The following is a 13,281-nucleotide window of genomic DNA, read 5'->3' on the forward strand; positions in this document are numbered from 1 at the left end:
GGTTGGTCGAGTTGTGTTGTGAGAGAGTGAGAAGAACTGTTAGGTGGAGTCAGATAGTCAGCTGGGATAATCAGTTTGAAGTTGTTAGGAACATTGGGTCAGTAAAGAAACTAAGATTAAGAAACTGCCAAGAAAAATTAACTGAAACCTTAAACTTGTTCACGCTCATAAAAATAAACTTGATTATTTGTTAATGTTAACAACTGTCTGGACTGTGTGTGTACCCGAGAGAAACGGGTTGGTGGCAGTGAAGAAAGCAATCACAGTGGTGGCACAGGGATCAATAGACCGTCAAACGTCCGGGGACCCTGTGTGATTGCCACAGTCATGTTGGCCACATGACCTGGAAAGCTGTCTGTGGACAAACGCTGGCTCCCTCGGCCTGAAAGCGAGATGAGTGCCACACCCCATAGTCGCCTTTGATTGGACTTAACTGTCCAGAAGAGAAGAAGAAGAGGAGTTTGGATTTAATATACCGCTTTATCAATGCCCTAAGGAGTCTAAAGCGGCTAACAATCTCCTTTCCCTTTCTCCCCCACAACACTCTGTGAGGTGAGTGAGGCTGAGAGACTTCAGAGAAGTGTGACTGGCCCAAGGTCACCCAGCAGCTGCATGTGGAGGAGCGGGGAATTGAACTCGGTTCACCAGATTACGAATCTACCACTCTTAACCACTACACGACACCCTTACCTTTATGTTTTATATGTAAACCACTTTGATGAGATGTCCCAGAAGTGAAAAGTGATCTAGAAACTCTCCAAATAGTTAATAAAAAATACAAGCTTCACAGCCACATAGGACAGCCACAGTGTCAAAACCAACATTTTGCGGCGAGAAGTACTGCAGATCTAAAGGGAGAGCAAAAGCAAGCTTCCTACAACAGCTTAGTCAACACAGGGACTTCCCACTCAAAGGAAATACTGTCATGGTTAGGATGACTGTATGGGGGTTTATACATAGCACTGATCCAGTCTGAGTAAATAGGATTCCAACTGAGGTTACTTATCCCATTCTCACCCCTCGTGCTTGCACCCTTTCCATCATCACCCATTTTGACCTTCGTTGACATTGCAATGCTTTAGTAATGACACGGGGCACAGCATGACAGAAGCATCACAATGTCAGATTATGGCATGCTAGGGGACTTAGTAGTGAGCCTGCCTTGTCCAGCCGGCATAACAGGAGGATAGGCTCATGCTGTAAAAACAGCCAGTAATTAAATAGCTTATTTGGGAGCAATGCTGAGCACACAGCCTGATGGGCTTTGTTATAGTTAGCTAATGACACATAGAACCAAATATGCAAAGCAGGTATCTTGGGGGCTCTCTTTATACAACAGAACTTTTCCAGAATATGTCTGCCATGTTGACTATGTCCATTTCCTACTGGGGATTCAAAGGCTCCTGTGACTTAAAGGGCTCTACAGAATCAGGACCAGTGTATTCTCTCTCTCTCTCTCTCTCTCTCTCTCTCTCTCTCTCTCTCTCTCTCTCTCTCTCTCTCTCTCTCTCTCTCTCTCTCCCAAGTAGGACAAAGATGTTTATAGACCAAATCTGTCACCTAGGTAGCTATAAATACTTTTCTATCCTAGTCTTCTAAGGTGATGGGTTAAGCAGGTTCAGGCTAATCTCTGTTTTCAGCTAGGCTTCATGGGGATGAGACTAATCATTTTTCCATCAACATAGTGTTCTCTGAAAACACTAATACCAACTACTGACACTAGATGTCACCAAAAGAATAGATCATTTCCCACTCCAAAAGGTGCTGGCTCTGTGTTGTTGACACATTTTCATGCAGGTGAAGGCTAATACCTGTTTTTGACCCATCTTCCTAAGGATTGTTGTTCCATCAGCAGGGTTTCTGCCTTTGCTCCTTGCTTATGACATATCTAGGTTTTTATTGTTTTATTTTTGTTACTGTTCTTATTTATGCTCTGTTAAAGGTAAAGGTAAAGGTACCCCTGCCCGTACGGGCCAGTCTTGACAGACTCTGGGGTTGTGCGCCCATCTCACTTAAGAGGCCAGGGGCCAGCGCTGTCCGGAGACACTTCCAGGTCACGTGGCCAGCGTGACAAAGCTGCATCTGGCGAGCCAGAGCCGCACACAGAAACACCGTTTACCTTCCCGCTGGTAAGCGATCCCTATTTATCTACTTGCACCCGGAGGTGCTTTCAAACTGCTAGGTTGGCAGGCGCTGGGACCGAGCAGCGGGAGCGCACCCCACCGCAGGGATTCGAACCGCCGACCTTTCGATCGGCAAGTCCTAGGCGCTGAGGCTTTAACCCACAGCGCCACCTGCGTCCCCTATGCTCTGTTACTTAAGCCATATTTATGCTAAATTTGGGTTACAATTTGTGAGAGCTTGCTGAAAACTACAAAACTAGCACTAGATGTTGCCAAAGGAATACAGATTTCTCATTTCAAAATGTTTCAGCCCTGTGTTGATGTTTTTAAAGTGCCATATCACTTTTGGTGATCTCCATCGAACCAAGTAAAGAGTAGCATCTAAGCATTTAGTTTGGGGTTTTCATTGCAGAGCAAAAAGCTGATGGGTCCCCCTCTCCCCTGTTAACACCAGAGAACAATTATATATAGGATTAGGCTGATGGGAGTACCTTGGTCTTTGCCCAACAACTTAGGCACCAAATTTTAAGAGATATTTCATTCGTAATAGTGGGCCCCATGCAGTTGGCTTGTGAGAACATTGCAGCAACATTGCAGCCATGGCTGTCTTTGTTGGGATACTGCCAGGGAGACGGAGGCATCAGTCAGGCCTCCAGTTGTCTCCGGACAATCACCGGTCTCCCGTGGAACACCATCAGTCAATTAGCGACACGAGCCTCAGAGACATTCCAAGACCTGTGCACACCCTTTCAGCAGTCTCCACAATGAAAGATGCAGACAGGAGAGCATATTTACAGCTTTATTCAACGTAATTCAGAACAAAGGAAAACATGACTGCTTAACTCCGTGTCCAGGAAAAAAGCCAGAAACAAAAGCTATATAGAAAACGGTAGTTCCTAGCAGACAGTGTTGGGAGTAAACAGGCATGTGATACACAACAATCATGCCTGGCCCTTTAAGGTGGAACGGAACTATATCCTAACAGTCTTGTACAGGAATTACTGTTTGTGTGAAACACCAACATGGGTGTCGTGTATGTTTCAGTGGTGGAGATGCTTGTTTGTACAGATGGGTGGTGCTGTGGTTTAAACCACTGAGCCTCTGGGCTTGCTGATCAGAAGGTCAGCAGTTCAGATCCCTGAGACAGGATGAGCTCCCCTTGCTCTGTCCCAGCTCCTGCCAGCCTAGTTTTTCGAAAGCACACCAGTGCAAGTAGACAAATAGGTACCGCTCTGGTGGGAAGGTAAATGATGTTTCCGTGCACTCTGGTTTCCATCACAGTGTCCCATTGCACCAGAAGCTGTTTAGTCCTGCTGGCCACATGACCTGGAAAGCTGTCTGTGGACAAACGCCGGCTCCCTCGGCCTGAAAGCGAGATGAGTGCCGCAACCCCATAGTTGCCTTTGACTGGACTTAACCATCCAGGGTTCCTTTACCTTTACCCTTTTACAGACGGTGGATCCATGCAAACACGACTAAGCCAGCATCAGCCCTCTATTATGACATGTGGGCATAATGTCATAGGTGAACTGTTGCTTTGCGCCACCTTTTATCCATCTCACAGGCCCCTTTAGATGAAAATTGTGAGACTACCCCCTGTGTCACTGAACTCTCCCACTCCATTTGATGTTCACCAATTTCTTGTGTAGAAGATCTAGTGAATTTAGATGTTTATTTTCTATTGTGTCATTTACAGCTGGGGTGTGTTATTTTCTTTTGAGTCTTATAGGTAATTTGGGGTCATTTAGATTGTTTTCTGCTGTGTTGTTTACACCTGGGGTGTGTTGCATTTCCAGAGATGGTATAACAGAGCCCGTGAAGCAATGTGGCTATGAGCTAGAAAGCCCCTTGTTTAAACCTCACCTTAGCCTTATACCCCTCCCCCCAAGAAGCCTATATATGTTCTTCCCTGGTCTCTTATCACAGGCATGTGAACATCTCCCCTCCACCAGGCATTTGGGAATTAGATTGAGATTCCATTTTTATTTTCTTTTATGACATTCCAATTTTTTGAGGGGGGGGGAGGGAGGGTAATTAATTACATTTTCAGTACTATTTTTCTAGCAATGGTGCCCACCTGAGAGGCTCCGGAACTGAGTTTTGTTGAGTTTCGGCTGAAAATCAGGCCTGTTTATTCTTATATTGGGAACTTGTGTCATGTTGAAAGCTGGTCTCTAAACAGTTTAGAGTTAACCTATCACTTAACCATGGGCTTCCTGTCTGAATGTCCACTGCAGTTTCCTTTGCCGTATTCTATATTCTCACGTCATCCATTGAATTAAATATAACTGTTACTTAGGGACAGATTTATAGCTACCTAACAGAGCAGTTACTTCTTGATACAGTGATATTTGGAAAAAAACATGTGCAGAAATCCATAGGATCCCACCAGGTCTTCAGAAGCAGCTATCCCTGCGTCAAAGAAGATTACTCCTAATAGGATTTGCTACTTGGAGGCTGTTGTTCTGTCTGTTGCAAAACCTGCACAGTGTTTACTTCAGGAAGAATATGGATCTCATCTGTCATGCATGTCTTCTTCTTCTGCTGCTTTTCTCTTATGGGACAACCCCAACAATTTCATCTTGTGTTACAGGATGCACCTGTTCCAACGATAGCTTTGGAAGGTAAGAAACATTGGTAGGACTATAGAGAAACTTGGGAACAACAAGTAGTGGCTGAATTGTGCCCAATATTGCTAGTATTTTTTTTAAGAATTCTGTTTAATTTCAAGTTCATTTTTAGGGCATGATTAGTTTTCTGAAATAGTAAGTCTTCGGATATGATGCTAATAGCGATGTTAATGTACTTTTGTTTGGGTGTTAAAACAAGAAAGATGAAAATGAAGCAAGTGCATTCTTAACAGTGTCATAAAAACAGACACCTTCACTTTGCTGTCATTCCATGCACAGTGGTACCTCGGGTTAAGTACTTAATTCATTCTGGAGGTCCGTACTTAACCTGAAACTGTTCTTAACCTGAAGCACCACTTTAGCTAATGGGGCCTCCTGCTGCTGCTGTGCCGCCGGAGCACGATTTCTGTTCTCATCCTGAAGCAAAGGTCTTAACCTGAAGCACTATTTCTGGGTTAGCGAAATCTGTAACCTGAAGCTGATGTAACCTGAGGTACCACTGTAATGGATTAAAACCAACTAAGCAATATGTTAACTTTGCTGTTTTGCTTTCTAGGAGTTTGCTTTGCATGTCAACATCATTGAGAAAGATCCCTGGGGGCATCCCTGAAGATATAAAAAAAATTAGAATAGAAAATTCTCACCTAACAGAATTGCCTCGTGGGTCATTCTCTAATGTCAGTGCCTTGGAATATCTTTGGCTTAATTTCAATAACATCACGGTCATGCATCTGAAAAGCCTCGAGTACCTGACGGATTTGACTGAGCTGAGATTGCAGGGGAACAAGCTGACTTCAGTACCATGGACAGCGTTCCAAGACACGCCGGCTTTGAAAATACTGGATCTAAAGCACAACAGGCTCGATGTCCTTCCAGAACATGCCCTCCGCTATCTGCCTAGCCTGACCTATTTAGACATCTCTTCCAATCAGCTTACTGTCATCTCCAAGGATGTTTTCTATAACTGGCCTGTGTACCAAAAAACCCAGCAGCTGGAGAAGAAGCTGGATGCTATTTCCAACGCAGTCTTGGCTTTGCACGACAACCCATGGATATGTGACTGTCGCCTGCGAGGGTTTGTCCAGTTTATCAAATCTATTAGCCCACCCATCATTCTGATGAATTCTTACTTAACTTGCTCAAGCCCCAAATTCAGAGCAGGAAAGTACTTTCATGAAGTGGAGCTGAATAACTGCATGAAGCCGTTGGTATCACCCTCTGAGCCAAATCCCACTGTATATGTTGGGCTGAATGTGACCTTGACCTGTCTGGTGCAGGCCAGCCCTTCCCCAGCAATCTGGTGGACCTATATGTTAAAGCACCTACGAGGATTTAATGGTAAGCATTACTCCAAGGAAAGTTATATTCATTTGCCTCTGAACTTCTAGTCAGGGGCTCACCGCAAACCAGTTAAGCTGAGTTAGCCCACTGGATTCAATGAGACTAAACTGCCTTATTCACTTTTTTTGTGAATGGGCTGCCACTTATCAAATAGAAAAGGTAGGTGAAACGTGGACAACCATTGTGTGATATTATATGAGTAAAGCCAGTCAGATTCTTGTTAAAAAATCATGTTGATTTAGGAGGGCTGAAGTATTAGATACCTTCACCATCAGTCCCTTCTCTGCCTATTACGTCCATATTCCACCTTTCCTCCAGGAAGCTCAGGGTAGAATGCATTGTCCCCTCCCTCCATTTTGTTCTTACATTTCTGTGTCCCTTCCCTCCATTTTGTCCTTACAACATTTCTGTGAAATTGACTGGCAAAGGGATAGCAACTGCACAAGATCACTGAATGAGGTTCATGGTTGAGTGTGGCTTTGAACCTGGGTCTTCTCAGTCCTGTTTGATTAATAATAATAATAATAATAATAATAATAATAATAATAATAATAATAATTTATTTGTACCCCGCCCATCTGGGTGGGTTTCCCCAGCCATTCTGGGCGGCTTCCACAAATACCAAAAATACACTAATATGTCACACATTAAAAACTTCCCTGAACAGGGCTGCCTTAAGATGTCTTCTGAATGTCAGGTAGTTGTTTATTCCCTTGACATCTGATGGGAGGGCGTTCCACAGGGCGGGCGCCAATACCGAGAAGGCCCTCTGCCTGGTTCCCTGTAGCTTTGCTTCTTGCAATGAGGAAACCGCCAGAAGGCCCTTGGCGCTGGACCTCAGCGTCCGGGCAGAACGATGGGGGTGGAGACGCTCCTTCAGGTACAACCAACAATGGCTCCCCTCTATATGAGCAGGAGACTGATGAAACAAGCATAGTTTTGGTTTAGACGTACAAAAATCTCTCTGTGTGTCATCAAGAGAAATATGATTGTCATGATTTCAGATTGAGTATTATCATTTGATTTAGGTTTTGTATGCCCTGTCTTCAGTTGGCTATATTATTGAAATGTTATTGTTGTTTACTTGTTTCTCTGGTTCCATAATATTTTTTTTTTGGGGGGGGGGTGGAATTAAAACAAAAACAAACATACTATGCCTGGATGGATATGCTGAGCTTCCTGGATGCTCACATTTATTATGACTTGCTTAAAAATACCATCCTTTGAGTATGAAACCCGTACCACGGTGACTTAGGGAAGGAGCATAACCCAGTGGCTGATCACATTCTTTGAATGTAGAAAGTCCCAGATTTAATCCTTGGAAACTCTAAGCTAAAAGGATCAGGTACCCAGTGATTCCTGCCTGAGATCTTACTAGTACTAGTAAGACTATAATGGGGCAGGTGGGTGAATAGTCAGACTGGATATAAAATAGCACTCTATGTTCCTTAGAGTACATCAAATGATTTTAATTGGACTGCTCCAGTGTCAATGAATTGCTGAAAATAGCTGAATATATCCATCATATGCCATGTGCTCTCTCACATTTTCTTTGAAACATCTTAATGAGATTGCCAAGTCTACTCATATTTCCCTTCTTCCAGACTCCTCCTCACATCTTCAGGGTTGACCCATCACTGGAGTGCCATTTTGTAACAATGACTTCTCTATATCTAGTATGACTTGATTCATTAGTAATACTTCGTTTATTAATTACTTTATACATTGGCCATGGTATAGCATCCAATTGAAACAAATTGAATTGTGGGCTTTGAGGATAATCCAGCACAAATTAGCCACAACTGCATTCAGCTAAAATCAAGGGAAGCTGAATTATTTTCTTTCCCTTCCTTTCCTCTTTATCTTTTTCTCTCCCTCACCCTTTGATTTCTTAACTGTACTTTCCTCTAATGTCCTGGGATGACTTACACAAGCTAAAAAACAATCATGAAATAGTAAATATAACCCACAAATCATAAACCAATAGTAGCAATGAATGAGATACAACTAATGATACAATTTACAAGGAGGACGACGACAAAATACTTCAGTTACAAAAGGAGAGGTGAAAGATGTGCCCCTATGGGAGGGAAATTCCACAGTTTTGAGGACACCTCAGAGAAGGCCCTGTCACGAGTCCCACCCTCACACTACAGAGGGCTTCATTAGTCACAATGAAGCCCCTTTCCATTGTTTTTGATAAGAAATAGTTGTCAGCAAATTTTTGCTGGACTGTGACTCTTTAAAGCATATTTGATCCTGGAGCTTTTCAGACATCCATTTACTGCTTATGAATATCTGAATGGTGTATAAAATGAAGGTAAGAGTTAACAATATCAACCAAGCAATTCTATACACTTATACCTGGAAGCAAGCTCCGTTGACTTCAAGGAGACGTAGTCTTGCATACAACCAAAGGCTGCAACCCAAAGTTCCAGATGGAGGCAGTAGGGCTGAATGGAGCTGCATTTGAATCCCTGCTGCTCGTGCCAACCATGGCTGAAGTTGGCAGAGTAGATCAGTAAAACGGGTGATTCTTGCTGTCCCGCTTCCAGGCTGCCACAGAAGAGAATCCTGGGTTGCCCCATTGCCAGTAGCTGCACTGGCTTAGGATACAGCAGAGGCTTGGTGGGCATCCTCCCTTCCCACAAAGTGACCCCATTTGGGGAGTTTATGCTGGCTACCACAGGCGAGCATATAACCAACCAATTGGTAGCATGTGTTGCCAGCAGAAACAGTAGGGACCTCCCTAGCAGCAGGAACCCCCTAATAGCAAAGCCTTGTAGAGCTGAGTGGAACCAAGTGGAAGGAATCCTTTGACACATCCTGACCCCCTCCAAGCCATAAACTGGGGGTGAGGATTGCTATAGCCACATTTGCAGTCTTACTGTATTGGCTAAATTGCATGCAGCTTTCCTAAACTGATTCCTACAGGGCTGGAATTTTCCTAGGCTGGACTCAGCCTTGAAGTAAATTATTCTAGACAGTTGAAATGAAATTGCTTCAGCTAGTTTCTGAGTATATATATATATATATATATATATATATATATATATATATATTCATTCCCATAGGTCTTAATTGCTTCTTTTGCAGTTCACCTGAATGGTTGTAGCTAGAAACGGTGACCTTGATTTGATTCATAGACCTTATGGAGAAGAAAGGAAAGTCTCAAGAGCACGGTAAAAGAGTTCCATATTATTCTGGCATTTGGGGGTCAGTTGCCAACCAGTATGGATGACTGCTGCTCTGTTGACTTAAAAATTCTGAATGACACTAGACACTTCATCATTTTTGAAGTTAGGGTTTGCCACTGCGTAGCTACCTTCAGTCAAGACCTGCCATGTCACACCTGAGAGTTCTACGATCACTGGATAAATCCATGTTCTTCATAGCAAGCTCTCTTGGGTCTCCATGGTGTATGAAATGTACAGAAGCTGTCATTTCCTCGATCACTAGGTGATAATGTGCACTAAATAAGTGTAGGGGTATCTGAGGCCTTCTTCATCCTGCGCCCTTCAATGGCACCTTCTCCGCCATCGTCTCATCGTCTTGGTAACGAATATGATGAGGTCTAGTGGTGATTGTAGTGAGGGTCCCATCTTGCTCAGGAGGTCCTCAGAGAATAACAGGATCTGAATTCCAGAGTCCACAATCAGGCAAGACTGTTTTAAGGCTAACCAAAATAAGGAGCAAGTTTCTGGGTTTCCTAGAACTCTTCATCGAAAGCTTGCATACCCTTCTGACATTTTTCATGGCATTGCCCTAATGTGGAATTTGCTGCTTTTCTTATGGGCCAACACAGCTGCCTTTCAACATGCGAAAGTTTAGAATTGTCGTTAATATTTTGTCTAGTACGATACCTTTCAAAGATGAGTTTGGAGGTTCTTTTCAGGCAAGAACACCTGAGGTCATTGTGAGAGAAGTGACAAGAAGGGCAGTGAAATTTCTGGGGAAGACTTTCCAAAAAAGCAAACCTTCTGGGAGATTAGTTTGGTCATATTTGCATACTTCCTTTTCCTCCTAAGTAGCATGTGTGGGACTTCCCTGTTTTATCCTTCACATAGTGTGAGGATAAAGTTTCCCACTTGATCCTCACAACAGAAGTCTTTTAGGCTGGGATTTTTATTTAAAAATAAATAAAAAGAAAACATTTTATTGAGTGTTGTTGGAAGCAGTATCATGCAAGCCCAACCGTGGGACACAGGTGAGGTAGCATGGAACAGAGAATTTGAAGGATCCATCAATCATGGGAGAAGGGAGAAGGGAAGAATAATGACTTCCACCCTTGGGGTTGCATCCACACTCCTGTTACCTGAGCAGAATAGGATCGGCTCATGCAATGGGACTTCCCCTGCCTCGCCTTCCTCTTACAGCCCTCCGCATACCCTGAAAATATTCTGCAGAGTATTGAAGGGCTACATGGGGGAAGGAGTGGAAGGGAAATTCCATGAGCAGGTCTACTTGCACAGTGTGGGATTTCACCCATTATCTGCATTTACAGCAAAACAATGAGTTTTATGCTGCTGAATTCTACCGAGTAAAATTAATGGACCTATGTCAGTTATGTTCACTAGCTCTAAGGCAGAGCTTTCCAAACTGTGTGTTGTGACACATTTATCTGTTGGCTGCAGTGTGTGGGTGTCACACAAACGCTCCCTGCACTCCTCCTGGGGCTGGAAAGGGGTTAGGTTAACCACCAGTTTGCTAGTGAAATTGAATGACTGTGTTGCGAAATGATGTGTGTCTAAAAAGTGTGTACCCGACATGAAAAGTTTGGAAAGCTCTGCTCTAATGGGTTACTCTGAGTATGACTTGCATTAAATACAACACTTTTATTATGATGACAGCAACCAGCATCATCATAAGTTATAGGATATGTTGAACCCTAGAGAGATTAAAAAGGAAATGGCTGGCATAAGCAGAGAAATAGTAAGTCCTAATCCAATATCGCTGAGGGAACTTCATGAATGAGCATGGATCTCAGCCCAGGTCTCCCCAGTCCAGATTCAGTACTTTAAGTATATCACACCTGCTCTCCTAATTTGGCAAACCATTTAAGGAACATCAAGCCCTTAATGGCCTTGGACCAGTATACCTGAAGGAGCGTCTCCCCCCCATCATTCTGCCCAGACACTGACGTCCAGCTCTGAAGGCCTTTTGGCGGTTCCCTCACTGCGAGAAGTGAGGTTACAGGGAACCAGGCAGAGGGCCTTCTTAGTGGTGGTGCCCACCCTGTGGAACGCCCTCCCATCAGATGTCAAGGAAATAAACAACTATCTGATTTTTAGAAGACACCTGAAGGCAAACCTGTTTAGGGATGTTTTTAATGTTTGATGTTTTAACGTGTTTTTAATATTCTGTTGGGAGCCGACCAGAGTGGCTGGGGAAACCCAGCCAGGTGGGCGGGGTATAAATAAATAAATAATAGCTGAAATCATTGCATTGAAACCGCTGCAATTTTAAAGGAATTTTTGCACATCTCTATGTTGTTCTATTAAAACATCAGTGATCTAGAGTGCTGGTACTACTAACATGTGTGCCCTTTTTTCCTTCCCCCTCCCTAGCATCCACCACCCATATTAGTGAAGATAGAATTAAGTCAGAATTGATTATTCCTTCTGCCCACCTTGTGGATGAAGGCAATTACACATGCACAGCTGCTAACTTCCTTGGCAACACCTCAGCCACAATGATGCTGAAAGTTCAAGCTCCAAGGGCGGCGTCCTCCTCCTTCTCTTCCTCAGTCTCAGGTGAGAATTCATACATCGATGTGAGGATTGCCAAGCAGACGGTCTATGGGATCACTTTGGAATGGTACAGCTTGACAGAGAATCCAGGGGAAGCCTGGTATACCCTCCATTTTGGGAAGTATGATGACTCTAAGAAAGACATGATATACATTGGCCCCGGCATCAATAGCTACTCTGTCAACGACCTTCTCCCTGCCACCAAGTATGAAGTGTGTGTTACTCTGAGGAACCAGATGCCTCAAAAGGGGCAGTGCATTGTGTTTGTTACAGGAAGTGACATCAGCGAGCTGGAGCAGCGGGAGAAGCTCATCCATATCATCATCATTGTATGTGCCATGGTGCTCGCTGTCCCTGCTGGGATGTATGCGTGTACCACCGAGACCAGGTTTAATTGCATGGAGAAATGTGCCGACTTCTGCCGCCAGAGCAGGAAAGGGCAAAATCTTCGGGCGGCCAATAAAGAGAACACGTTTGACAGCTTGCCAACGGGCAGTGAAGAGGGGCTGTGCCACCGAGACTCCAGTGACGACAAGAAAAAGCTGAAGGCTTGCGAGGACAAGGAGAAGGCCAACAAGCAGAAACCCGAGCACAGAAATAGCGCTGATCTCTATTAGCCGATCTCCAAGCACAATCCCATGTTAGATAAGAGAAAGGTAAATATAGAAAGACTGGTGGAAATATCTCTCACACATGGGGACAGTAGGTTTTCATGATACATCAGTGTCAACAGGTGACAAACATATAACAGAACTTCTGAGCCACCAAAAACCTACAGCGATTGAAGTTGTTGGAAGGCAAGAGAGGAACGCACAGGGTCATCATTTTAGCAGGAACGCTATACCTCTGCCAGCCTTCTAGCTGTGATTTATGGTTAACAATGCAGGGGATGAATGGAATTGCATTGCTTGTTGAACGAGCATAGAGTATGATCTATCAATATACAACCAGAGGGTTTTTCTAGAGGCATATCTGTAATTTAGATTACTGAATTGTTTTAGGACATCCCCACACCTTTCCTTCCCATTGTAGCTGCTGGTGATGGTTTTTTAAATAAATAAATAAATAAATAAATAAATAAATAAATAAATAAATAAATAAGGCAAGTTCAGAAATAGGACCTTAGCAATAGCACTGGTCAGACCAGGAGAGTTTGTCCAAGTGCATTTAAAAGGTGCAAAAAGTGGTGGAGATTTCTAATTCAGATTAAGAACTCTTCTGCACAAAAATAACTCAGAAAGACCGAAACTGTTAAAGAAATAGAAACAAAATGGTTTTCTTAAAATAAACTGTTTGTTTGTTTTAAAATCACATCAGTCCAAATGTGTAATGACTATTGGTTTCAGAAGTAAACATGCATCTCTACCAGCATGAAAAGAACATTAAAGAACATTTAAAGCACACCCATAACAGCGTTTACCCTTAACTGAGCTACAG

The 13,281-nt window shown here is 43.4% G+C and overlaps 1 protein-coding gene across 2 annotated transcripts; it reads left to right on the top strand.

Annotated features, from left to right (window-relative positions):
* Nucleotides 1-1,232: 1,232 nt before the first annotated feature.
* Nucleotides 1,233-13,155, top strand: LRIT2 (leucine rich repeat, Ig-like and transmembrane domains 2). 2 transcript variants are annotated; one of them, XM_081913622.1, is made up of 4 exons: nucleotides 1,233-1,310; nucleotides 4,495-4,747; nucleotides 5,310-6,091; nucleotides 11,662-13,155. In XM_081913622.1, the coding sequence occupies exons 2-4, from the start codon at nucleotides 4,632-4,634 to the stop codon at nucleotides 12,459-12,461; spliced, it is 1,698 nt and encodes a 565-aa protein (XP_081769748.1). In that variant the 5' UTR covers nucleotides 1,233-1,310; nucleotides 4,495-4,631; the 3' UTR covers nucleotides 12,462-13,155. The 2 variants fall into 2 exon arrangements, with proteins under 2 accessions (XP_081769748.1, XP_081769747.1); XM_081913621.1 differs by lacking the exon at nucleotides 1,233-1,310 and adding an exon at nucleotides 2,981-3,852.
* Nucleotides 13,156-13,281: the final 126 nt, after the last annotated feature.

Source organism: Podarcis melisellensis (genome assembly GCF_964234715.1).
Source record: "Podarcis melisellensis genome assembly, chromosome: 5".
In the NCBI taxonomy this organism is placed as follows: Eukaryota; Metazoa; Chordata; class Lepidosauria; order Squamata; family Lacertidae; genus Podarcis; species Podarcis melisellensis.